At 51.6% G+C, this 26,547-nt stretch overlaps 1 protein-coding gene, 1 long non-coding RNA gene and 3 other non-coding genes across 11 annotated transcripts in view; 1 reads left to right on the forward strand and 4 right to left on the reverse strand.

Moving 5' to 3' along the window:
• DIPK1B (divergent protein kinase domain 1B) overlaps positions 1 to 14,802 on the forward strand; it is a 130,002-nt gene extending 115,200 nt beyond the window's left edge. For all 4 annotated transcript variants that reach the window (XM_069985626.1, XM_069985624.1, XM_069985623.1 and 1 more), the window contains 3 exons: positions 11,395 to 11,502; positions 12,087 to 12,263; positions 12,961 to 14,802. In XM_069985626.1, coding sequence (XP_069841727.1) covers positions 11,395 to 11,502; positions 12,087 to 12,263; positions 12,961 to 13,773 — 1,098 coding nt within the window. In that variant the 3' untranslated portion in view covers positions 13,774 to 14,802. The remainder of the gene's footprint in view (positions 1 to 11,394; positions 11,503 to 12,086; positions 12,264 to 12,960) is intronic.
• Positions 14,803 to 17,124: 2,322 nt separating this feature from the next.
• Positions 17,125 to 21,117, reverse strand: LOC138802611 (uncharacterized). 4 transcript variants are annotated; one of them, XR_011364788.1, is made up of 5 exons: positions 21,066 to 21,117; positions 19,861 to 19,892; positions 19,308 to 19,338; positions 17,987 to 18,020; positions 17,125 to 17,621 (listed from the first exon to the last, which is right to left on the reverse strand). It is a non-coding gene; the product is annotated as an uncharacterized lncRNA (long non-coding RNA). The 4 variants fall into 4 exon arrangements; XR_011364787.1 differs by having other exon boundaries at positions 17,987 to 18,017; positions 21,066 to 21,116; XR_011364789.1 differs by having other exon boundaries at positions 17,987 to 18,017; positions 19,308 to 19,341; positions 21,066 to 21,109.
• LOC138766723 (small nucleolar RNA SNORA17) lies at positions 17,825 to 17,955 on the reverse strand. The gene has a single exon (XR_011358761.1). It is a non-coding gene; the product is annotated as a small nucleolar RNA SNORA17 (small nucleolar RNA).
• Positions 19,146 to 19,276, reverse strand: LOC138766721 (small nucleolar RNA SNORA17). Its single transcript, XR_011358759.1, has one exon. It is a non-coding gene; the product is annotated as a small nucleolar RNA SNORA17 (small nucleolar RNA).
• LOC138766722 (small nucleolar RNA SNORA17) lies at positions 19,699 to 19,829 on the reverse strand. The gene has a single exon (XR_011358760.1). It is a non-coding gene; the product is annotated as a small nucleolar RNA SNORA17 (small nucleolar RNA).
• Positions 21,118 to 26,547: the final 5,430 nt, after the last annotated feature.

The raw sequence follows: 26,547 nt of genomic DNA on the forward strand, positions 1-26,547 counted from the left end.
CAGCACAATAACAGGGGGGCAGCACAATAACATGGGGGAGGCAGCACAATAACATGGAGGCAGCACAATAACATGGAGGCAGGCAGCACAATAACATGGGGGAGGCAGCACAATAACATGGAGGCAGCACAATAACATGGAGGCAGCACAATAACATGGGGGGAGGCAGCACAATAACATGGAGGCAGCACAATAACATGGGGGGAGGCAGCACAATAACATGGAGGCAGCACAATAACATGGGGGGAGGCAGCACAATAACATGGAGGCAGCACAATAACATGGAGGCAGCACAATAACATGGGGGGAGGCAGCACAATAACAGGGGGGCAGCACAATAACATGGGGGGAGGCAGCACAATAACATGGAGGCAGCACAATAACATGGGGGGAGGCAGCACAATAACATGGAGGCAGCACAATAACATGGGGGGAGGCAGCACAATAACATGGAGGCAGCACAATAACATGGGGGGAGGCAGCACAATAACATGGAGGCAGGCAGCACAATAACATGGAGGCAGCACAATAACATGGAGGCAGCACAATAACGGGGGCAGCACAATAACAGGGGGGCAGCACAATAACATGGGGGGAGGCAGCACAATAACATGGAGGGAGGCAGCACAATAATATGGAGGGAAGCAGCACAATAACATGGAGGCAGCACAATAATATGGGGGGAGGCAGCACAATAACAGGGGGGGAGGCAGCACAATAACATGGAGGGAAGCAGCACAATAACATGGGGGGAGGCAGCACAATAACATGGAGGCAGCACAATAACATGGAGGCAGCACAATAACAGGGGGGGAGGCAGCACAATAACATGGAGGCAGCACAATAACATGGAGGGAAGCAGCACAATAACATGGGGGGAGGCAGCACAATAACATGGAGGCAGCACAATAACAGGGGGGCAGCACAATAACATGGGGGGAGGCAGCACAATAACATGGAGGCAGCACAATAACATGGAGGCAGGCAGCACAATAACATGGGGGGAGGCAGCACAATAACATGGAGGCAGCACAATAACAGGGGGGCAGCACAATAACATGGGGGAGGCAGCACAATAACATGGAGGCAGCACAATAACATGGAGGCAGGCAGCACAATAACATGGGGGAGGCAGCACAATAACATGGAGGCAGCACAATAACATGGAGGCAGCACAATAACATGGGGGGAGGCAGCACAATAACAGGGGGGCAGCACAATAACATGGGGGGAGGCAGCACAATAACATGGGAAAGGCAGCACAATATCAGGGGGGGGGGAAGCAGCACAATAACATGGGGGGAGGCAGCACAATAACATGGAGGCAGCACAATAACATGGAGGAAAGCAGCACAATAACATGGGGGAGGCAGCACAATATCAGGGGGGGAAGCAGCACAATAAGATGGGGGAGGCAGCACAATAACATGGGGGAGGCAGCACAATAACATGGAGGGAGGCAGCACAATAACATGGGGGAGGCAGCACAATAACATGGGGGGAGGCAGCACAATATCAGGGGGGGAAGCAGCACAATAAGATGGGGGAGGCAGCACAATAACATGGGGGAGGCAGCACAATAACATGGAGGGAGGCAGCACAATAAAATGGGGGAGGCAGCACAATAAGATGGGGGGAGGCAGCACAATAACATGGGGGGAGGCAGCACAATAACATGGGGGGAGGCAGCACAATAACATGGAGGGAGGCAGCACAATAACATGGAGGGAGGCAGCACAATAAGATGGGGGGAGGCAGCACAATAACATGGGGGGAGGCAGCACAATAACATGGGGGGAGGCAGCACAATAACATGGGGGGAGGCAGCACAATAACATGGGGGGAGGCAGCACAATAACATGGGGGAGGCAGCACAATAACATGGAGGGAGGCAGCACAATAAAATGGGGGCAGCACAATAACATGGGGGGAGGCAGCACAATAACATGGGGGAGGCAGCACAATAACATGGAGGGAGGCAGCACAATAACAGGGGGCAGCACAATAACATGGAGGGAGGCAGCACAATAACATGGGGGGAGGCAGCACAATAACAGGGGGGCAGCACAATAACATGGGGGGAGGCAGCACAATAACATGGGGGGAGGCAGCACAATAACAGGGAGGCAGCACAATAACATGGAGGCAGCACAATAACATGGAGGCAGCACAATAACATGGGGGGAGGCAGCACAATAACATGGGGGGGAGGCAGCACAATAACATGGGGGAGGCAGCACAATAACATGGGGGGAGGCAGCACAATAACATGGAGGCAGCACAATAACAGGGGGGCAGCACAATAACATGGGGGGAGGCAGCACAATAATATGGAGGGAGGCAGCACAATAACATGGGGGGAGGCAGCACAATAATATGGAGGCAGCACAATAACATGGGGGGAGGCAGCACAATAACATGGAGGCAGCACAATAACATGGGGGGAGGCAGCACAATAACATGGGGGGAGGCAGCACAATAACATGGGAAAGGCAGCACAATAACATGGGGGCAGCAGCACAATAACATGGGGGGAGGCAGCACAATAACATGGAGGGAGGCAGCACAATAACATGGGGGAGGCAGCACAATAACATGGAGGGAGGCAGCACAATAAAATGGGGGCAGCACAATAACATGGGGGAGGCAGCACAATAACATGGGGGAGGCAGCACAATAACATGGAGGGAGGCAGCACAATAAAATGGGGGCAGCACAATAACATGGGGGAGGCAGCACAATAACATGGGGGGAGGCAGCACAATAACATGGGGGCAGGCAGCACAATAACATGGAGGGAGGCAGCAGAATAACATGGAGGCAGCACAATAGCATGGAGGCAGCACAATAACAACATGTCTTACCCTCCAGAGCTGTACTAACTATTCTGCTGTTACAATGTATCTTACCCTCCAGATCTGCACTCACTATTCTGCTGTTACAATGTATCTTACCCTCCAGATCTGCACTCACTATTCTGCTGTTACAATGTATCTTACCCTCCAGATCTGCACTCACTATTCTGCTGTTACAATGTATCTTACCCTCCAGAGCTGCACTAACTATTCTGCTTTTAGGCTATGTTCACATTACGTGAACACCAGGCCGTTCCGTTCCGGGTCTCAGCCCGGGCCGCGGAGGTCTAATGCGGGCGCATCAGCGCGCGCCCGCATCAGAGCTTCCCATAGCCCACAGTAAAGAGCTAGTGATGCTGCTGCTGGCTTCCTGTTAGCTTCCTGTTGCCCCCACAAGCAGTAGGTGTTTGTTCTGGTCATGGTCTGCAGTGTTGCATTGTGGGAGAAGTAGAGGAGGTTATTGTGGCGTCTGGGCTGAGTTGTTGGGGAGGAGGGGCGGTGGGTGACGGAGCAGATAAGACGATCTCCGGCGCGGCTGACAGATCAGATCTTTAACTTGCTCTAATTATGAAATGTTTATTAATTAATGACGGATTCGCTTTAATTAAAGATCGTCATTATATCAGAAAACTGCGTCCTAATCGCTGTGTAAAGATTACAGCTCCGCATCGCCTGCCTGTGAGGAGAGCCGTAAATCCTGCCGGCCGTGCAAGTCTCCGCAACGTTTATCTCTGGAAGGGATTTATTATAAGCGGCTGATGGGATTAAATCCTTCCCGAAATACAAGAAAAAAGTCTTCACCTCGTCCTCTCCCCTCACATCACTGATGTTCCCCCTGCACTTACTGGAGGCACCATAGAGATTAGTAACTGTAACTGTATGACCATAGAGATGGGTGCAGGGAGGGGATAGAGAGGACTGTGCAGCTGTAACTGTAAGACAATAGAGCTAAATGCAGGGAGTCGATAGAGAGGACTGTGCAGCTGTAACTGTAAGACCATAGAGCTAAGTGCAGGGAGGGGATAGAGAGGACTGTGCAGCTGTAACTGTAAGACCATAGAGCTAAGTGCAGGGAGGGGATAGAGAGGACTGTGCAGCTGTAACTGTAAGACCATAGAGCTAAATGCAGGGAGGCGATAGAGAGGACTGTGCAGCTGTAACTGTAAGACCATAGAGCTAAGTGCAGGGAGGGGATAGAGAGGACTGTGCAGCTAGATCTGTAAGACCATAGAGATGAGTGCAGGGAGGGGATAGAGAGGACTGTGCAGCTGTAATTCTATGACCATACAGTTCTTTCTATGACCATAGAGATGAGTGCAGGGAGGGGATAGAGAGGACTGTGCAGCTGTAACTGTATGATCATAGAGATGAGTGCAGGGAGGGGATAGAGAGGACTGTGCAGCTGTAACTGTATAACCACACAGTTCTGAATATGACCATAGAGATGAGTGCAGGGAGGGTGTAGAGAGGACTGTGCATCTGTAATTCTATGACCATACAGTTCTTTCTATGACCATAGAGATGAGTGCAGGGAGGTGATAGAGAGGACTGTGCAGCTGTAACTGTATGACCAGTTGTCTTTGTGATCAGGCAGTGGTTCAGTAAGTCTTTGCCCGGTCAGTGGGGAATTGGTCAGGTGGCAGGACCCTCTCTAGACCTCAGGCCCTGTAGGTTGCAGTATGGCGGTATAACACTCAGTGCTATCATATGTGATGGAGTCTGAAGCTGAGGGTCTGTATCTAATCCTATACTGTGTGACTTATCCTCTCGGGTGTGATACTCAGAAATACTCAATCACTTAGGCCCCATTCATACTGAGCAAAAACAGCGGAATTCTGTGCCGGAGCTCTCCGCAGTGCTCAGTGTCCTGCAGTGAGTGAATGGGAGGGCGCGCGCGTCTGCTTCCTCCCCCTCTGCTCGGAGAATTGACATGTCATTTATTTGAGCAGAGATCGGTTGGAGCGGGAGCCTGCGATTGCCTGGACAGCCGGCACATTTATAATTGCCCATCAGATACCCACAGACGTGGAGACTGACCCGCCGCCAGGTCTGTGCCGGTGACTGGGATGTCTGAGGTGAATGGCACCTGAGGGGAATTAGTGAAGTCTCCTTCCTGCCAACTATTCTGCTGCGCCAGTCTCCGTCTCCTGACAACAACACGTAAACCGCCATCCCAGCCGCCAGCGCCAGATTAATGATCGGATAATAACGCTGTAATGAACCCGGCTAATCCCAGGAAGGGCAGCCATATAATTGTCATGGTGATAGGCGGCTGGAGACAGAGGAGGGGATCAGCCTGTGCAGTCACGGGGTCACTCAGGAGCGGCCCGTGCACAGTCATGGGGTCACTCAGGAGCGGCCTGTGCACAGTCATGGGGTCACTCAGGAGCGGCCTGTGCACAGTCATGGGGTCACTCAGGAGCGGCCTGTGCACAGTCACAGGGTCACTCAGGAGCGGCCTGTGCAGTCACGGGGTCACTCAGGAGCGGCCTGTGCAGTCACGGGGTCACTCAGGAGCGACCTGTGCACAGTCAGGAGCAGCCTGTGCACAGTCACAGGGTCACTCAGGAGCGGCCTATGCACAGTCACGGGGTCACTTAGGAGCGGCCTGTGCACAGTCATGGGGTCACTCAGGAGCGGCCTGTGCACAGTCACAGGGTCACTCAGAAGCGGCCTGTGCACAGTCATGGGGTCACTCAGAAGCGGCCTGTGCACAGTCATGGGGTCACTCAGGAGCGGCCTGTGCACAGTCATGGGGTCATTTAGAAGCGGCCTGTGCACAGTCATGGGGTCACTCAGGAGCGGCCTGTGCACAGTCATGGGGTCACTCAGGAGCGGCCTGTGCACAGTCACGGGGTCACTCAGGAGCGGCCTGTGCAGTCACGGGGTCACTCAGGAGCGGCCTGTGCACAGTCATGGGGTCACTCAGGAGCGGCCTGTGCACAGTCATGGGGTCACTCAGGGGCGGCCTGTGCACAGTCATGGGGTCCCTCAGGAGCAGTCTGTGCACAGTCATGGGGTCACTCAGGGGCGGCCTGTGCACAGTCACAGGGTCACTCAGGAGCGGCCTGTGCAGGCATGGGGTCACTCAGGAGCGGCCTGTGCACAGTCATGGGGTCACTCAGGAGCGGCCTGTGCACAGTCATGGGGTCACTCAGGGGCGGCCTGTGCACAGTCATGGGGTCACTCAGGAGCGGCCTGTGCACAGTCATGGGGTCACTCAGGGGCGGCCTGTGCACAGTCAGGAGCGGCCTATGCACAGTCACGGGGTCACTTAGGAGCGGCCTGTGCACAGTCACAGGGTCACTCAGGAGCGGCCTATGCACAGTCACGGGGTCACTTAGGAGCGGCCTGTGCACAGTCACGGGGTCACTCAGGAGCGGCCTGTGCACAGTCACGGGGTCACTCAGGAGCGGTCTGTGCACAGTCACGGGGTCACTCAGGAGCGGCCTGTGCACAGTCACGGGGTCACTCAGAAGAGGCCTGTGCAGTCACGGGGTCACTCAGGAGCGGTAATTTCTGCATACACCGGAAACCGAACTACACACAGATGTCTGGCAGATTCTGCACTACGGCACATCATACAGCGGAAAGTTCTGTCATGTGACTTTTCCCGTACACTGATACAGGGGATCACAAAGGAACACAAGAGTATATAAAGTTTCATTCAGATTTTGGTGTAACATCCCAGTGCCTGCATGGTGGCGGCTCCATGTAAGTGGCTTAAAGAGAACCCGTGACCATGACAATACCACTAAGTCTACCATCACCGTATAATAGAGGGGAACACCAGATCAATGTTGACGTTCCTGCATAATGAGGGCCTAAGAGTCTAGTGGGAGGTCCATGCATGTAGAAATAGCTGTCAGTCACAGATTAGATCCGCCCACTGGGCTCCTAACCCAGAATAAGCCAGAATTTCAATGAATAAGTTCTACTGATTTTTTTCCCCAATAAAACCATATAGCTGTCCTGCTGCTCTAGTGGTGCCGACACCAGCAGAGCCGTGGCACTGGACTCCTGAGGGGTATGGGGGCCCGGGCTCTTATAGTTACACTCTGACAGAATGAACTGTGATCTCTCCAGCTTCCCGCATCCTGTACAGAGTAATTGTCAGGTCCATTACCAGGTGACAGTGCAGCCAGGACAGATGGCATTGGTGCCCGTCCAGCAGAGGATGCCAGCCTGGCTGCCAGTCCCTCATTGCCGCTGCCAGTCTTCTGCTTTAATTGCATCAAAAATAAACACAAAAACCAATCTCCTTTAAAGCAGAATTCATGAGGCGCGCCGCTATTTGCATGCGATTACCCGGAGATTTGGCCTTGTGGGAGCGGGAGGTTCGTGCAGCTCTTACGAGTTGTTCTCGCCCATTAATATTCATTACAAAGAGCCGGCCGGCACGATGCAGCCCGGAGCACAAGAGTCTGGAGGATACAAGAGACGGGAAGGATTTTTCTTTTGCGTTTCGATCGCCGCGTGTTTGTTTTGTGTGCAGAGAAAGTGTCTGAGACACAAGAAGACGCGTGTGTGCGGATGCGTCGTCACCTAACGCCGCCACATCTGTCGCGCTTTGTGTCTTGATGGATATTATTATGGGATTAGGCCCCTTCTCGTTTTTTCCTATTTTTGTTGCATAAAAAGCTGATTTTTTTGAAGAGTGCCGAGAGTAAATCCAATTGAGTGAGCGCGCCAGGTGATACTGGAACACGGACAGAGGCGCGCGCTTATCGCAACCAAACACCTGCTGCGTTACGCAGTCCTAATTCCATGGTGTATTGGCCGCTGACCAGATACAAGGGAATGTGGGAGTCTCAGAAGCTTCATCTGTTTTCCTTCGCTTTCTTGTCCTCCTCCAAACACGTGAACCCGGAACGCGATGCCTTTGTACATTTCCCTTGTGTTATTCATCCGTTTGTGAGTTACATCTATTTCTGAGACAGGAGGGTGACAACCAGCATCACAGCTTCCACTGTATACCCGCATGTGTGGGTGTCAGCCTCCCCCATACACACAAGCATCTGCAGAGAATTTATAGGAAAATCTACTTAAAGGGGACAGTACCATGAATTTTTTGTATGTGTCTATTACATGTAATAACCTCCCCCCCCCCCCCCCCCCCCCACACACACGCAAATGATAGGGGCTTCGTATTCATCATATAAGGTTTACGTAAATCATTGACTGTCCTGTCACGTCTCTCTTCTTATCTTGTCACTCCCTGTCCTGTATCACTCTGTCCTGTGCCTGTCACTTCCTGTCCTGTATCACTCTGTCCTGTGCCTGTCACTCCCTGACCTGTCTGTCACGTGCCTGTCACTCCCTGTCCTTTATCATTTTCTGTTCTGTGCCTGTCATTCTCTGTCTTTATCACTCTGTCCTGTGCCTGTCACTCTCTTTTCTGTGCCTGTCACTTTCTGTTCTGTGCTTGTCACTCCCTGTCCTTTATCACTCTCTGTTCTGTGCCTGTCATTCTCTGTCCTTTATCACTCAGTCCTTTGCCTGTCACTCTCTTTTCTGTGCCTGTCACTTTCTGTTCTGTGCCTGTCACTCCGTCCTTTATCACTCTCTGTTCTGTGCCTGTCACTCCCTGTCCTTCACATTCTCTGTTCTGTGCCTGTCACTCCCTGTCCTTTATCATTCTCTGTTCTGTGCCTGTCATTCTCTGTCCTTTATCACTCTGTCCTGTGCCTGTCACTCTCTTTTCTGTGCCTGTCACTTTCTGTTCTGTGCTTGTCACTCCCTGTCCTTTATCACTCTCTGTTCTGTGCCTGTCATTCTCTGTCCTTTATCACTCAGTCCTTTGCCTGTCACTCTCTTTTCTGTGCCTGTCACTTTCTGTTCTGTGCCTGTCACTCCCTGTCCTTTATCACTCTCTGTTCTGTGCCTGTCACTCCCTGTCCTTCACATTCTCTGTTCTGTGCCTGTCACTCCCTGTCCTTTATCATTCTCTGTTCTGTGCCTGTCATTCTCTGTCCTTTATCACTCTGTCCTGTGCCTGTCACTCTCTTTTCTGTGCCTGTCACTTTCTGTTCTGTGCCTGTTACTATCTGTTCTGTGCCTTTCACTCCCTGTCCTTTATCACTCTCTGATAAAGGACAGAGAATGACAGGCACAGAACAGAGAGTGATAAAGGACAGGGAGTGACAGGCACAGAACAGATAGTAACAGGCACAGAACAGAGAATGTGAAGGACAGAGAGTGACAGGCACGGCACTGAGAGTGATAAAGGACAGGGAGTAACAGGCACAGAACAGATAGTAACAGGCACAGAACAGAAAGTGACAGGCACAGAAAAGAGAGTGACAGGCACAGGACTGAGTGATAAAGGACAGAGAATGACAGGCACAGAACACTCAGGGCCACATTTATCAGCCGGCGGACGGATGATTTTTGGCGGAAAGTGCCGATTTGCGTATTATTTTATACGCAAATGGCCGATTTGCGAATAAAATAATCGCAAATCGGCACTTTCCGCCGAGTACGCCAGGGGGCGGAAAGTAGGCGGGAAGTGGGCGGAACGGAGGGCGCGGACTCAGAGTCCGCGCGATTTATCATCCGTTCCGCCCAAATGTACGCCGAAAACCTACTCCAGTCCTCAGCTGGCGTAGGTTTTCAGCGGTGCGCAACGGCGCGCACGGGATTTATGTAGAGGCAGTCCGCCTCTACATAAATCCCCGTACCGCCGGAGCTGCGGGGGCATTTTTAAGTCCGGCGTAAAAAACGCCGGACTTAATAAATGCCTCCCTCAGTCCTTTGCCTGTCACTCTTTTCTGTGCCTGTCACTTTCTGTTCTGTGCCAGTCACTCCCTGTCCTTTATCACTCTCAGTCCCATGCCTGTCACTTTCTGTTCTGTGCCTGTCACTCCCTGTCCTTTATCATTCTCTGTTCTGTGCCTGTCATTCTCTGTCCTTTATCACTCTGTCCTGTGCCTGTCACTTTCTGTTCTGTGCCTGTCACTCCCTGTCCTTTATCACTCTCAGTCCCGTGCCTGTCACTTTCTGGTCTGTGCCTGTCACTCCCTGTCCTTTATCACTCTCTGTTCTGTGTCTGTTACTATCTGTTCTGTGCCTGTCACTCCCTGTCCTTTATCACTCTCAGTGCCATGCCTGTCACTCTCTGGTCTGTGCCTGTTACTATCTGTTCTGTGCCTGTCACTCTCTGTTCTGTGCCTGTTATTCTCTTTTCCGTGCCTGTCACTCCCTGACCTGTCTGTCATGTTCCTGTCACCTTCTGTTCCGTGCCTGTCACTTCCTCAGATTGTTTATTGCTGAAAAGTATGAAAAAAAAATGGATTATAATTTTTTTTTCCCATTTTCTACCCCCCAAAGACTATAAGGCATGCTGGGGGTTGTGGTTGAGCCACAGCATAGAGCTTTATTATACAGGGCTTTCACTTTTGCCAGTAGCTCTTGTTGTGTAATGTTTGGGGTTGACATTGTGTAGAGTTGGGGTTCAGTATGACTTCAGCTTTGTTGTGGCAGTCGCTTAGCGGAGAGACCAGAAACCTCTGAAGTGTTGGAGTTACCATTGTACAACGTCACCGCTTTGTTCTCCGCTGGTTCCCAGTGTCGGTGAATGAATCCTTTGTCTTGATCCCTCTTGTCCTGCGGGTAGGATGTCAGGGTCGTGGAGGGATAACACCAGGTGCTCAAGCTATAACTATATCAGCACTATCAGCAGAGAAACATGTCCTTAAAGGGGAACTACACCTTACTGACACATTACCTGTAAAGGAGTGCTGCAGCCCCGTCATTGTGTGTGGAGGGGACTAGACAGCATCAAATGAATGAATACACAATAGTCCTCGTACAGCCTCGGTGTATACCAATACTGTGCAGAATATCATAAAGCCCAGATTGTTTCTTAGTGGGCAGGGCATAGATCAGATTGGCGGGGCAGAAGAGCCATCCTGGGATGTAGGATCAGAAGAAATAAGATTTAGCATCTTGTCTGGTCTTGGGTCTTCTGTGTTACGGTTATAGAGGTAATTTATAGTGCAGACATGGCATCCACCCTGCGGACTCTTCCCTCCCCCGTTGGTAGATGACAAGATGGCAGACGTCTCAGTAGCCGCAGTGTCTCCGGCCGAGCAGGCGATGTATTACAGAGGAGCCGGATGGATCTTGTGGGCTGAGCGCCGGCCACAGCCACTCCGTTTTAATTAAGGTCCTGGCGCGTCTGTCAGATGGCCGTTACTGTTAAAGACGGACTGATAACCGTGTATTGACCCGGCGTCTGCAGGGACTAATTTATTTATTGAAGATTGTTAGGAAGCTTCTGCTACAGAACGTCTGAGCGGAGCACCGCATCGGGGGAGAAAACGCCATCTTATTCACTGCGTTATTTCATCGCTACACCAAGAGGAAAATCCTGTCCTTTACCAGATCGTACAAAGCTGGAGCGTTCCCTGCACCAGCGCTCGTCCCCTCAGAGTCTACAGTGAATTGAGGGATGTCTGACGTTACTGTCTATGGCGCAGATTGATGATGGGCAGGGGGTCAGCGAGGCGTCTAACACTTGTGCTTTTCTTTCTTCTAGTGCGATCAGTACAAGAAAGGGATTATTTCCGGCTCGGCCTGCAAAGACTTATGTGATGAGCACTCGCTGGTCTTCCATCAGTGCCTGTCCTCCTCGCCCACCCACCAGGTACGATGCCAGAAACCACAACCCTCTCAGATATCGCTGATCTTACTGATCGATAAACTCGTAGAATGAGAAGAATGGATTAATGTGTAATATTGGGATAAGAGGCACATAAACAGGAGCCGTCGCCCCTCGCAGCCATCACATCGGCCCCAACTCTGGCCCAATGCAGGTTAAGAGTTAACGTGGTGATCTGCCTCTGTGCTAGAATCTAGAGAGCGCGTCACAGTCCACTCCAAATGTGACATTAATCTTCCTATTCACCTTAATGGATATGGATTCCTGTTAGGCCCCTGTTTTGCACCTGTCTGGTTCTGGTCCCTGCAGCCGGACCCCCACAAGTCAGACTTTTATTGATTTTCAGCAATACTGAACATAAAATGTCTGCACTGAAAAGGTCCATTAACAGGCTTGTGTGTCGCCAAGCTGATCAGCTGATCACTCTCTATTACATGGGGTCATATCAAAGTGTCAGCCCCGCAGCCTAGTCCTGCACTGTCATCTCTTGTATATGTACGGCTAGGTATTGGATTAGTCTTCCTTTTAGGTGGGAGCCGTATGACCCTGAGCATTTCTCTCTCCCACAGGTCTACAGGGGGCTTTGGAGGGACAGGGAGGTCATTATAAAGTGTGGGGTGGAGGAGAATCTAAAAGTGGACAACAACCCGGATGCCACCCCCCGGAGAGAACTCGTTCTGTTTGATAAACCCACAAGAGGGACGTCCATGGATGAGTTCAAGGAGATGCTACTGAACTTTCTAAAGGTGAGGAGGATGGAGGGGGACGGGATTACAATGGAAGATAACAGCAGATCCACCACCTAGAACATGTGTCCAACTCAGGCCCTCCAGCTGTTACAAAACTACAATTCCCATCATGCCTGGACAGCCAAAGCTAAAGCTTTGGCTGTCCAGGCATGATTAGATTTGTAGTTTTTCCATGCTGGAAGTTGTAGTTTCACTACAAGTCATTGATGAGTGATTTAGAAAGTAGAGAAACCACAACACAATGGGGCAGTGACCATGAGGATAGGAAGTTACTTGACCCCCATGACCATTCGATGCTGACCTAGGTGACATGTCATCCCTCCGACTAACAAAAAACACAGCGGGGACGGACGATAAGTAACAGCGCAGGAACAGAGAATCTGAGATTATAAAACTGCCAATTCTGTCAAATGGCAACAGGGCAAATGTACTGCAACAAATGGTGTAGACACCGTGCTCAACCTTTATTATGTGCTTGTCTTATGCAGGAATGTCACTTAAAATACATGTGCCAATCTTATGATGTCTGGTTCTGCAAAACGTATTAAGATGCCCCGACCCATTAGGCAGCCTGATCTTTGGAGACCGTCTGGTCTCAGTTCACACTGCGATGAGTATCTGTGTCACCCATCAGGTACACCCTGTACGTCCTGTTAGTGCCGATAACTTATTGTATTCCTTTCCATGTTTACAGGCCAACTTGGGAGACCAGACATCACTGACTACTCTGGTCGGCCGGATCCTAACCATGGCGGATGTCAATGAGGACGGTAAAGTGTCTCTATCGGAAGCCAAGTCTATCTGGGCCCTGCTGCAGCTGAATGAATTTCTCCTCATGCTGTCGCTTCATGAGAAGGAACACACGTCCCAGCTGCTCGGACACTGCGGTGACCTCTATGTGACGGAGAAGATCCCTCACGACTCCCTGTATGGCACTCAGATGCCTGGCTTCCTCCAAAACCTCCTCCCTTCCCCGATGTATCGGCTCATCCACCAGTGGTTTGCTCCCGCCTGGCCCAGAAGAGCCAAGATCGCCATTGGATTGCTGGAGTTTGTGGAGGAGATCTTCCACGGGACATACGGAAGTTTCTTCATCTGCGAAACCAGCTTTAAGAACATCGGATATAACGAAAAGTACGACTTCAAAGTGGTGGATCTGAAGAAAGTGGCCACTGAGATGACCATCAGAGGCTTCCTGAAGGGCCGCCACTGCGAGCAGAACTCAGACTGCACGTTCGGCAGAGACTGCACCGCTGCCTGCGATAAACTCATGAAACAATGTAAAAATGATGTTATCCAGCCGAACCTGGCGAAAGCCTGTAAACTTCTGCAGGAATACCTACTGTACGGATCACCCTCCGACCTGAGGGAGGAGCTGCAGAAACAGCTGCGGACTTGTATGACCCTCAGCGGCCTTGCCAGTCAAATGGAAGTCCACCATTCGCTGGTGCTAAACAATCTCAAGACTTTACTTTGGAAAAAGATCTCAAATACCAAATATTCCTAACCGGGGATTGGGAGTGGGGTGATGCCGCCGATACTGATGGGGTCCGCACAGGGAGGGGGCTTAGAGAGCTCACGCACGATCGTCTGGAACTGCCAATAAACACACTCTGCCTATATGCTACATGACGCTGGCCATAGAGGGAACCAGTGTCACCCCTTATATCATAACAGCCGACCGTAAGGGGAATGATTGTGTGATTGCTTGTTAAAGGTGAACACCACCAAAACTCATTACAGATGCATCAGAACGGGTCTAGCAGATCCCACACAACAGGCTTTGGTGGTATACAGAGACCCCAGAAAAAGAGCAGCGCCCTCTTTACTGGAGGAAACATGAGTGGTCTCAATCCAACCACTGCCCCCTCAAACCCCCCATCCTGTGTCATACGGTGGATTTAAAGGGATCTTTCGCCCATTTTACTATGATAGCCTATCCTCAGGATATTAATGTCTGATCATCAGGGTGCAGACATCAAGCCCCCTCAGCAGTCAGCAGAGTCGTGGCTCCACCGGACAAAGTGAACAGGTGGAAGCAGGAGGGGCAGGTCGCTGCGGAGTGGCAGCCTAGACGATCACCATGAACAGAGCCATCGGCTTCCGGCCATTCATAATGCTGTGGGAATTCCGGGAGTGGACGAACCTGTGGATAGGCCATCAGTGTTTAATATCTGGAACTCCCCTTTAAGTGTAAATGCACTGTGGATCAGCTTTGAGTTCGGGGAGTTATCAATTTTGATGCCGTTGTGGAGTGAGTGTACTCCGTAGGGGGCAAAGCTCTTCCTGATCCTCTTTCAGAATTTCCATCTATCGTTATGACTGTCGCCATTTACACGGTGTCCATCAATAACGTTTCCCGTAGATCCATCAGCCGTTCAGTGTAGTCTATGGCCGGCTGCCATGCTTCCTCCGTGTGCCACCACCTCTGATCTCCTGCAGGCTCCCGCTTCCCTCCTTGGCTCCTGCTGTATTCGTCAGCGCCGTCTCCAGACGTCAATTTACATGTAAATTAAAGGCTTTTATGTGACGCTAATTCATTTTTTGATGTCGCCATTAGCGGTGAATGTTTCCTATTCACAGGAGCATGAATTACCGGAAGACGCCTCTGCCCCGTGTGCGTCTCTTATCGGCTGCTGTGACCTCTTCTCCCTCAGACAATAAGTTTCTCTATGGCATAATTCATCTCGTGCTGCTCACTATGATTTCTATGGAAACTGTAGCTGTGGGTCACAATAAGAGGGCGGCCATTTATAAACCCTCCGATAACAGAGCAACAGCACAGTGACCCTGCGTGACACGGCCGCCCCAGAGGATGAGGAGCCTGAACCGTGACACTCAGAGCATATCCCATATACTCCACTCCCTACAGGTGAGGTATATCCCTTATACTCTGCTCCCTACAGGAGAGGGGTATCCCGCACACTCTGCTCCCTACAGGAGAGGGGTATCCCGCATACTCTGCTCCCTACAGGTGAGGGTCATCCCACACACACTCCACTCCCTACAGGTGAGGTATCCCGAATACTCTGCTCCCTACAGGAGAGGGGTATCCCGCATACTCTGCTCCCTACAGGTGAGGGGTATCCCGCATACTCTGCTCCCTACAGGTGAGGTATCCTGCATACTCTGCTCCCTACAGGATAGGAGTATCCTGCACACTCCACTCATTACAGAAGAGGGGTATCCGGCGCACTCTCCACTCCCTAGAGGTGAGATGTATCCCTTATACTCTACTCCCTAGAGGTGAGGGTCATCCCACACACACACTCCACTCCCTAGAGGTGAGATATCCCTTATACTCTGCTCCCTACACTCCTTACAGGTGGGGACTGTCCCCAATGCTCCATCCTAGTCTAGTACGGTTTAGGTCAGGGATGGGGAACCTTCATCCCTCCAGCTGTTGCAAAACTACAATTCCCATCATGCCTGGACAGCCTTTGTAGTTTGCAACAGCTGGCAGGCCAAAGGTGCCCCATCCCTGGCTTAGGTGAACAAAAACACACGAGACCCCTAGAAAGGAGTACAGGCCCCCTAAGTGTCAGCTGCATCAGAGCAAAGTGTGATCTGATGTGAGGGCATAAGGTGAAGCCCTCACAATGTGACTGATCCAGAATCAACCATCACCTGATTAGTTATATCCATAGAGCTCTGTCGCCATCAAGTGTCAAACCAGCAGTACTACAGGCACACTAGTCTGATCTGCAATTTACACATAAAAATATAGGGTGCGCTGTAACTACAATCTCCTCCCATCTAGGAACTGGTCACATCAGGAGCAAAGACAATGGCCAGAGGGACAGCAAACAGACAGGCCAGTACAGCCATGTATACAGGTCAATGCATCCCCCCCCCAGCTACTGGTCCATGCCCATATTACAGAGACCAAGTCTTCAAGTGTCATGTGGCTCTCCCAGCAGAACTACATCTCCCAACATGCCTCAAAATCCTGCAGATTACCATTTTAAACCTTTGATTTTCCAGCCATTGCCCAACTACAACTCCCATCCCATTATAATGCCCAGAGCATAATAGGAGTTGTAGTGTAACAGCAGGAGAGCCACAGCTAAGTGACATAACCCAGGCAGATACTGAGCCCCAGTAATGGCTTCTAGCCAAGAACCTCGTCCTAGTTCTGCACAGAGATCAGTAGTGAAGCCAACACCTCAGGTATCCAGAATCACAACCGGTAAGACGGCAAGTGCAACAGCATGACAACCGCCGTAACCTCAGCTGCTGCTCCACCTCTTGTTCGCCATGACTGTGCTGGCTGCATCAGATGAGACCTCAGTGGGATTCTTCAGGCCGGACTCCACTAGCTGTGACCTCTACCAGTTAGTGGCTTCATCCTACTGCCGCTCGGCTGGTGAGGACTTTTGGGCCCAATAATTCCAGCCACCAGACGAGTGCAATCCCCAGCCACCAGACGAGTGCAATCCCCAGCCACCAGACGAGTGCAATCCCCAGCCACCAGACGAGTGCAATCCCCAGCCACCAGACGAGTGCAATCCCCAGCCACCAGACGAGTGCAATCCCCAGCCACCAGACGAGTGCAATCCCCAGCCACCAGACGAGTGCAATCCCCAGCCACCAGACGAGTGCAATCCCCAGCCACCAGACGAGTGCAATCCCCAGCCACCAGACGAGTGCAATCCCCAGCCACCAGACGAGTGCAATCCCCAGCCACCAGACCCTGCCCAACCACCAGACGAGTGATCGCTCTGCCACAAGTAATCGTCAGGAGGGCTGCTGGGGTAAAGGGTGCAGCCAGTGTGAGATGGAGACCCCAGCAGCAACCTGTGCCCCCCAATCATCAAACAACCGCCCCTTTCCAGCAAACACAGCAGAGACACACACATCACTTTATATAAAACTTTATTTAAATACAGAGAAATCATGAGACGTGGAGCTAAACTACCAGGATTCACCCCCCAAACCGGAGCCACAAGGACCCCATTACTACTACAGCTAATGAAAGGGAACAGGGTCATGTGACCCACACATGACGATGAAGATCCAGCAGTCACTACTAACCCATTCCCCAGCCATAGGACAGATCCCTGAGGTGACCCAGGCCAACACATTAAGGCTATGTTCACACAACATTGTGGGGAGAAAAATGGCCACATTTTCATTATTGATAAGAAAAGTGATAATTTATACAAACATTTTGGCCTTTTTTTAAAAACATTGTGTGAAGATTAAACCTTTCAAGTGCGTCTATGTGCGCCCCTCCGGGTGGTGGCAGGCGGGGGTACTGCTCCTCCATTGTGCACAGCACCACATAAGGTTTAGTCAGGGGGAGCTAGGGGCTCGGCATCCATCCCTCACCGTGTCCTCAGAGCAGACGCCATCCTGAGAAAGGAAAAACACATTGTGCTGATCAGTCAGGTTATAACAGGCTTTCCCACCATATATCTGCCCACCGCGCCAACTCAGCACTGCTACATCTACTGGTTACTAGGAGCAGCAGAGCAGAGGCCTCTTCTATAGAGGGGAAGGGGGGGGGATTGGACCACAGACATCCGACCCGTAAGCTACAACATGGACACTGAACCAGTGTGTGGCTGGAAATCATTCCTAGCGCCCACATAGCGGGCACCGAGCGTAGACGCAGCCGTATTCTCTATGCCGCCTAATGACACAGACATGAAACCAGGGTCATATCTGCAACGCCTCTAGGGGCAACAAAACCAGGAATATAAAGATGGCCGACGTACCTGAGGGGGCTCCGGGGTCACCGCACCCATCCTGCTGGAAACAAGTCAGTGACAGTGGCGTTACTACAATCTATCATACATACTACATATATACACACACACACTACACATACATATATACACACATACACACTACAATACTACACACCCATCATGGGTGCACTACCCTCTCAGTGCCCAGGAGACCACCATGACCCGAACAGTAACCCAACAGCCCCTGCATGGTTATTACTTTCTGGCTACTCGGCCCCCCATGATGGATTTCTCTCTATAACCAGGGCGTACATGACTCCAGGTTGGTGGGGGAAGGGACGGAAACACTCAATGGTGTAAAGCAGCGTTTCCCAACCGGTGTGCCGCGGGATCCTGGTAGGAAATAAGCGCTGTCTCTAAGCATCCCGAGAAGCTGCGGCCGCGCAGCTTCTCGGGATGCACGGATCACTTTCATGTTCCGCCCGCACTGAGCGCTATAAGCTGGCGGAACATTAAAGTGAGCAGAATATAGGAGCAGGACCTGTCAGCGTCCTGCTCCTATACTCCCTCCCATAGGCCGCCGGCACTTCATACCAGCAGCCTATGGGAGGCCGGGCCGTGACATCTCCAGCAGGCGTGATCATGTGACCATCACGCCTGCCGGAAGTCCTGTCCCTGCAGCTCGCAAGATGGAGCCCGAAGAGGAAGAGCTGCTGCCTGCAGCCACAGTGTGGATTAGGCGAGTAGGATGTTTTTTTTTTTTTTTTAAGGGGCAGAGCAGGGGGCATTATTAGTTCATGGGGGCACAGCTGGGAATCCTACATACAGGGGGCACAGCAGGGGACCCCACATACAGGGGGCATCCCACATAGCGCAGTTACTTTGGGAGCCGACAGGAGGGAGAAAGGAAAGGAAGTTGCTAGAAATGTGCGGAGCCTAAATTGTTTGTTTCGCAGGTTCTGAAAAGATGAAACATATCTGGAAGGAATCATGGAGGTCTGGGCCAGATGGAGAAGAAAAGGGAAAGTGACGCCTCAGATCAAAGAAGACGTCACCTGTCAGTCACTGTATGACACTTTTCTTATTTTGTAGAACATTTAGTAGGGGCGCCCCGAGGGGGAAAAGGTTGGGAAGCACTGGTGTAAAGAGTCACCAGAACCTTCTGGTCCCACCAGTCACATCACCAGGTGTCCGGCTGGAAATCATTCCTAGCGCCCACATAGCGGGCACCGAGCGTAGACGCAGCCGTATTCTCTATGCCGCCTAATGACACAGACATGAAACCAGGGTCATATCTGCAACGCCTCTAGGGGCAACAAAACCAGGAAAATAAAGATGGCCGACGTACCTGAGGGGGCTCCGGGGTCACCGCACCCGTCCTGCTGGAAACAAGTCAGTGGCAGTGGCGTTACTACAATCTATCATACATACTACATATATACACACCCTACACACTACACACCCATCATGGGTGCACGACCCTCAGTGCCCAGGAGACCACCATGACCCTAACAGTAACCAACAGCCCCTGCACGGTTATTACTTTCTGGCTACTCGGCCCCCCGGTGACTGGACAGCCCCCCGCAGCCCCCCCTGCCTGAGCAGCCATGATGGATTTCTCTCTATAACCAGGGCGTCCATGACTCCAGGCTGGTGGGGAAGGGACGGAAACACTCAATGGTGTAGAGTCACCAGAACCTTCCGGTCCCGCCGGTCACTCAGCGCGTCACACATCACCAGGTGTCCGGCTGGAAATCATTCCTAGCGCCCACATAGCGGGCACCGAGCGTAGACGCAGCCGTATTCTCTATGCCGCCTAATGACACAGACATGAAACCAGGGTCATATCTGCAACGCCTCTAGGGGCAACAAAACCAGGAATATAAAGATGGCCGACGTACCTGAGGGGGCCCCGGGGGTCACAGCACCCATCCTGCAAGACAGACAGACAGCATGAACAAGATCTGCAGACTACTACTACCCCCACCAGCCCCCCTCTTCCCATAACTACCCCCACCTTACCCCAAGACTACCCCCATCATCCTCCTAACTAGCCCATCATCTACATCCACCGCCCTTCTAACTACTACTACCACCCCCACCTGACTAACACCAACAAGTACCCCCACCCTACTCTGCTGACTACTACCACCAACCTTCTTTTCATCCATCCCCCATCCCACCCTCCTCCCAACCACTACTACCCCCATCGTCACCACCCTCCTTCCTCCCGACAGCCTACAATACAGACACTATAGGGATCACAAGGCACTGAGCACTCTACACCCCAATACTGGAGACCATGGACACTTCTGGGTGATGCAGCCAGAGCTGAAATCATAAAGCAGCATTCACCATCGCCAGGTGTCCAGCTGGGAACCATTCATGGTGCCCACATGGGGGCAAGTATATATATACCCCAACCCCAGGGGAGAACTACAGCACCCAGGCTTCTACTGACTAGAACAGAGCACACAGATACACGTATATACCAGCAGCCACTCACAGGGCACACAGATACATGCATATACCAGCATATACTCACAGAGCACAGATACATGTATATACCAGCAGCCACTCACAGAGCACACAGATACATGCATATACCAGCATATACTCACAGAGCACACAGATACATGCATATACCAGCATATACTCACAGAGCACACAGATACATGCATATACCAGCATATACTCACAGAGCACAGATACATGTATATACCAGCATATACTCACAGAGCACACAGATACATGCATATACCAGCATATACTCACAGAGCACAGATACATGCATATACCAGCATATACTCACAGAGCACAGATACATGTATATACCAGCATATACTCACAGAGCACAGATACATGTATATACCAGCAGCCACTCAGAGCACAGATACATGTATATACCAGCATATACTCACAGGGCACAGATACATGTATATACCAGCAGCCACTCACAGAGCACAGATACATGCATATACCAGCAGATACTCACAGGGCACAGATACATGTATATACCAGCAGCCACTCACAGAGCACAGATACATGCATATACCAGCAGATACTCACAGGGCACAGATACATGTATATACCAGCAGATACTCACAGAGCACAGCACCCGCCCGGAGCTCACACAGCGGAGAGAGAGGAAGCACATGCGCGCACAGAGCCTTATATAGCCGCCTACGGAGCGTCAGAGGGGTCAGAACTACACAGGCGCCGCTAGGTGGCAGCAGAGACAACACCAGGTTATGTGCAGGAAGCGTCAGACTAAGCTGTGACATCATAAATCACCACTAGATGGCGGCAGAAAGCTGAGAAATATTACACAGAAGGGATAGATAGATAGATAGATAGATATATAGATAGATAGATAGATAGATAGATAGATAGATAGATAGATAGATAGATAGATAGATAGATAGGAGATAGATAGGAGATAGATAGATAGATAGATAGATAGATAGATAGATAGATAGATAGGAAATAGATAGATAGATAGGAGATAGATAGATAGATAGATAGATAGATAGGAGATAGATAGATAGATAGATAGATAGATAGATAGATAGGAGATAGATAGGAGATAGATAGATAGAAGATAGATAGATAGATAGATAGATAGGAGATAGATAGATAGATAGGAGATAGATAGGAGATAGGAGATAGATAGGAGATAGATAGATAGATAGATAGATAGATAGATAGATAGATAGATAGGAGATAGATAGATAGATAGATAGATAGATAGATAGATAGGAGATAGATAGATAGATAGATAGGAGATAGATAGATAGATAGATAGATAGATAGATAGGAGATAGATAGATAGATAGATAGATAGATAGATAGATAGATAGATAGGAGATAGATAGATAGATAGATAGGAGATAGATAGATAGGAGATAGATAGATAGATAGATAGATAGGAGATAGATACGGTAGATAGATAGATAGATAGATAGATAGGAGATAGATAGATAGGAGATAGATAGATAGATAGATAGATAGATAGATAGATAGATAGATAGATAGATAGGAGATAGATAGGAGATAGATAGATAGATAGATAGATAGATAGATAGATAGATAGATGGGAGATAGATAGATAGATAGGAGATAGATAGGAGATAGATAGATAGATAGATAGGAGATAGATAGATAGATAGATAGATAGATAGATAGATAGATAGATAGATAGATAGGAGATAGATAGATAGATAGGAGATAGATAGGAGATAGATAGATAGGAGATAGATAGATAGATAGATAGGAGATAGATAGATAGATAGATAGATAGATAGGAGATAGATAGATAGATAGATAGATAGATAGATAGATAGATAGATAGGAGATGGATAGATAGATAGGAGATAGATAGATAGATAGATAGATAGATAGGAGATATATAGATAGATAGATAGGAGATAGATAGATAGATAGATAGGAGATAGATAGGAGATAGATAGATAGGAGATAGATAGGAGATAGATAGATAGATAGATAGATAGATAGATAGATAGATAGATAGATAGGAGATAGATAGATAGGAGATAGATAGGAGATAGATAGATAGATAGATAGATAGATAGATAGATAGATAGATAGGAGATAGATAGATAGGAGATAGATAGATAGATAGATAGGAGATAGATAGATAGATAGATAGATAGATAGATAGATAGATAGATAGATATATAGGAGTTAGATAGATAGATAGATAGATAGATAGATAGATAGATAGATAGGAGATAGATAGATAGATAGATAGATAGGAGATAGATAGATAGATAGATAGATAGATAGATAGATAGATAGATAGGAGATAGATAGATAGGAGATAGATAGATAGATAGATAGATAGGAGATAGATAGATAGAATCCTCAGCTTCCTCACCGAACACGACGTTCTCAGCAAGAGCCAAGCAGGGTTCATGCCAAATCACCGCTTCACCGACCATATCTTCACCCTGCAACAACTCATCAAGAGCCACGTCCATGATACAAAGCACGGAAAGATCTAGGCCTACTTTGTAGACTTCAAAAAGGCCTTTGACTCAGTGTGGCATCCGGGCTATTCCTGAAACTTCTGGAGAGTGGAATAGGAGGGAAGACATACGACGTCATCAGAAGCTCGTACACCAATAACAGATGCAGCGTGAGGGTGAATGGAAAGAGAACGGCTTATTTCCGGCAGAGCCGAGGAGTCAGACAGGGCTGCAGCCTCAGTCCTACTCTTTTTAACATTTACATCAACGAGCTGGCAGCAGCCCTGGGGTCCCCCTCGGCACCAGGCCTCGCCCTCCTCGGCACCAGGCCTCGCCCTCCTCTGCACCCTCGCCCTCCTCTGCACCAGGCCTCGCCCTCCTCTGCACCCTCGCCCTCCTCTGCACCAGGCCTCGCCCTCCTCGGCACCAGGTCTCGCCCTCCTCTGCACCAGGCCTCGCCCTCCTCTGCACCAGGCCTCGCCCTCCTCTGCACCCTCGCCCTCCTCTGCACCAGGCCTCGCCCTCCTCGGCACCAGGTCTCGCCCTCCTCTGCACCCTCGCCCTCCTCTGCACCAGGCCTCGCCCTCCTCGGCACCAGGTCTCGCCCTCCTCTGCACCAGGCCTCGCCCTCCTCTGCACCAGGCCTCACCCTCCTCGGCACCAGGCCTCGCCCTCCTCTGCACCAGGCCTCACCCTCCTCTGCACCAGGCCTCACCCTCCTCTGCACCAGGCCTCGCCCTCCTCTGCACCAGGCCTCGCCCTCCTCTGGACCAGGCCTCGCCCTCCTCTGCACCAGGTCTCGCCCTCCTCTGCACCAGGCCTCACCCTCCTCTGCACCAGGCCTCGCCCTCCTCGGCACCAGGTCTCACCCTCCTCTGCACCAGGCCTCGCCCTCCTCTGCACCAGGTCTCACCCTCCTCTGCACCAGGCCTCACCCTCCTCTGCACCCGGCCTCACCCTCCTCTGCACCAGGCCTCACCCTCCTCTGCACCAGGTCTCACCCTCCTCTGCACCAGGCGCCTCACCCTCCTCTGCACCAGGCCTCGCCCTCCTCGGCACCAGGTCTCGCCCTTCTCTGCACCAGGCCTCGCCCTCCTCTGCACCAGGCCTCGCCCTCCTCTGCACCAGGCCTCGCCCTCCTCTGGACCAGGCCTCGCCCTCCTCTGGACCAGGCCTCGCCCTCCTCTGCACCAGGCCTCGCCCTCCTCTGCACCAGGTCTCACCCTCCTCTGCACCAGGTCTCACCCTCCTCTGCACCAGGCCTCGCCCTCCTCTGCACCAGGTCTCGCCCTCCTCTGCACCAGGTCTCGCCCTCCTCTGCACCAGGTCTCACCCTCCTCTGCACCAGGCCTCACCCTCCTCTGCACCAGGCCTCACCCTCCTCTGCACCAGGTCTCACCCTCCTCTGCACCAGGCCTCACCCTCCTCTGCACCAGGTCTCACCCTCCTCTGCACCAGGCCTCGCCCTCCTCTGCACCAGGTCTCACCCTCCTCTGCACCAGGCCTCACCCTCCTCTGTCCCAGGTCTCACCCTCCTCTGCACCAGGCCTCGCCCTCCTCTGCACCAGGTCTCGCCCTCCGCTGCACCAGGCCTCGCCCTCCTCTGCACCAGGCCTCACCCTCCTCTGCACCAGGCCTCACCCTCCTCTGCACCAGGCCTCACCCTCCTCGGCACCAGGCCTCACCCTCCTCTGCACCAGGCCTCACCCTCCTCTGCACTAGGCCTCACCCTCCTCTGCACCAGGTCTCGCCCTCCTCTGCACCAGGTCTCACCCTCCTCTGCACCAGGCCTCATCCTCCTCTGCACCAGGTCTCGCCCTCCTCTGCACCAGGTCTCGCCCTCCTCTGCACCAGGCCTCGCCCTCCTCTGCACCAGGCCTCACCCTCCTCTGCACCAGGTCTCACCCTCCTCTGCACCAGGCCTCGCCCTCCTCTGCACCAGGCCTCGCCCTCCTCTGCACCAGGCCTCGCCCTCCTCTGCACCAGGCCTCGCCCTCCTCTGCACCAGGCCTCACCCTCCTCGGCACCAGGTCTCACCCTCCTCTGCACCAGGTCTCACCCTCCTCTGCACCAGGCCTCACCCTCCTCTGCACCAGGTCTCACCCTCCTCTGCACCAGGCCTCGCCCTCCTCTGCACCAGGCCTCACCCTCCTCTGCACCAGGCCTCACCCTCCTCTGCACCAGGTCTCGCCCTCCTCTGCACCAGGCCTCACCCTCCTCGGCACCAGGTCTCGCCCTCCTCTGCACCAGGTCTCACCCTCCTCTGCACCAGGCCTCGCCCTCCTCTCTCCCAGGTGAGATTTCTCTTGTATGCAGACGACCTTCTCCTCCTCTCACCAACCGGGAAAGGTCTCCAAGACCAGCTGCTCATCCTGGAGAAATCCAGCACCACGTGGGCTCTGCCCATCAACCCAAAGAAAACCAACGTCATGGTGTTCCAGAAAAGAAAACAGAAACCACCCGGGCATTCTACCTTTCTGCTGAACAACCACCCACTCGCAGAAACAGACCGGTACACTTACCTGGGCCTGGAAATCAGCCAATCAGGGAGCTTCAAACAAGCCACAGAAATCCTGAAGGACAAAGCCTACCGAACCTTCTATGCCATAAGAAGGCGCTTCTACCATCTTAGACCACCAGTGACAGTGTGGCTGAAAATATTCAACACCATCATTGCCCCAATCCTTCTGTATGGTAGTGAAGTCTGGGGCCCCGAGATATACTCAGACTGGTCAAAATGGGACTCCGGACCCACAGAAGTCTTCCACCTAGAATTCTGTAAATACCTTCTCCAGGTCCATCGGAGCACTTCACACAGCGCCTGTCGAGCAGAGCTGGGCAGGTTCCCACTACACATTGCTGTCCACAAGAAGGCGCTATCATTCAGGGCCCACCTACACAGCAGCCATCCCAGCTCCTACCATCACAAAGCCTTGGTGCATCAAGAAACCCCAGGAAAACAAAGCCCCCGGGAACAAGTCTCCCAAACCCAACCTGACCAAGCCGCCAACCAGCACATCATTACGAAAAGCCAAATCTGTAAGATGATAGACAAGGAGAAGGAGGATTACCTCAGCGTCTGGAGGAACGACATCAGAGAATCCCAAAAACTGACCATATACCAGAGACTACAGAGGGATTACAGACTGGCCCCATATACCAGAGACTACAGAGGGATTACAGACTGGCCCCATATACCAGAGACTACAGAGGGATTACAGACTGGCCCCATATACCAGAGACTACAGAGGGATTACAGACTGGCCCCATATACCAGAGACAACAGAGGGATTACAGACTGGCCCCATATACCAGAGGCTACAGAGGGATTACAGACTGGCCCCATATACCAGAGACTACAGAGGGAGTACAGACTGGCCCCATACCTGGAGAAACTACCCAACCACAGAGACCGGAAAACCCTGAGCCGCTACAGACTGAGCGCCCACAACCTGGCCATTGAAACAGGGCGGCACCGACAGACGTACAACCCCAGGGAGAGCCGACTGTGCCAGCAGTGCGACCAGGAGGCCGTGGAGGATGAGGCCCACTTCCTGCTACACTGCTCTAAATACTCAGCAGTGAGGGACACTCACTATA

Source organism: Dendropsophus ebraccatus, chromosome 10 (assembly GCF_027789765.1).
Source record: "Dendropsophus ebraccatus isolate aDenEbr1 chromosome 10, aDenEbr1.pat, whole genome shotgun sequence".
Classification (NCBI taxonomy): domain Eukaryota; kingdom Metazoa; phylum Chordata; class Amphibia; order Anura; family Hylidae; genus Dendropsophus; species Dendropsophus ebraccatus.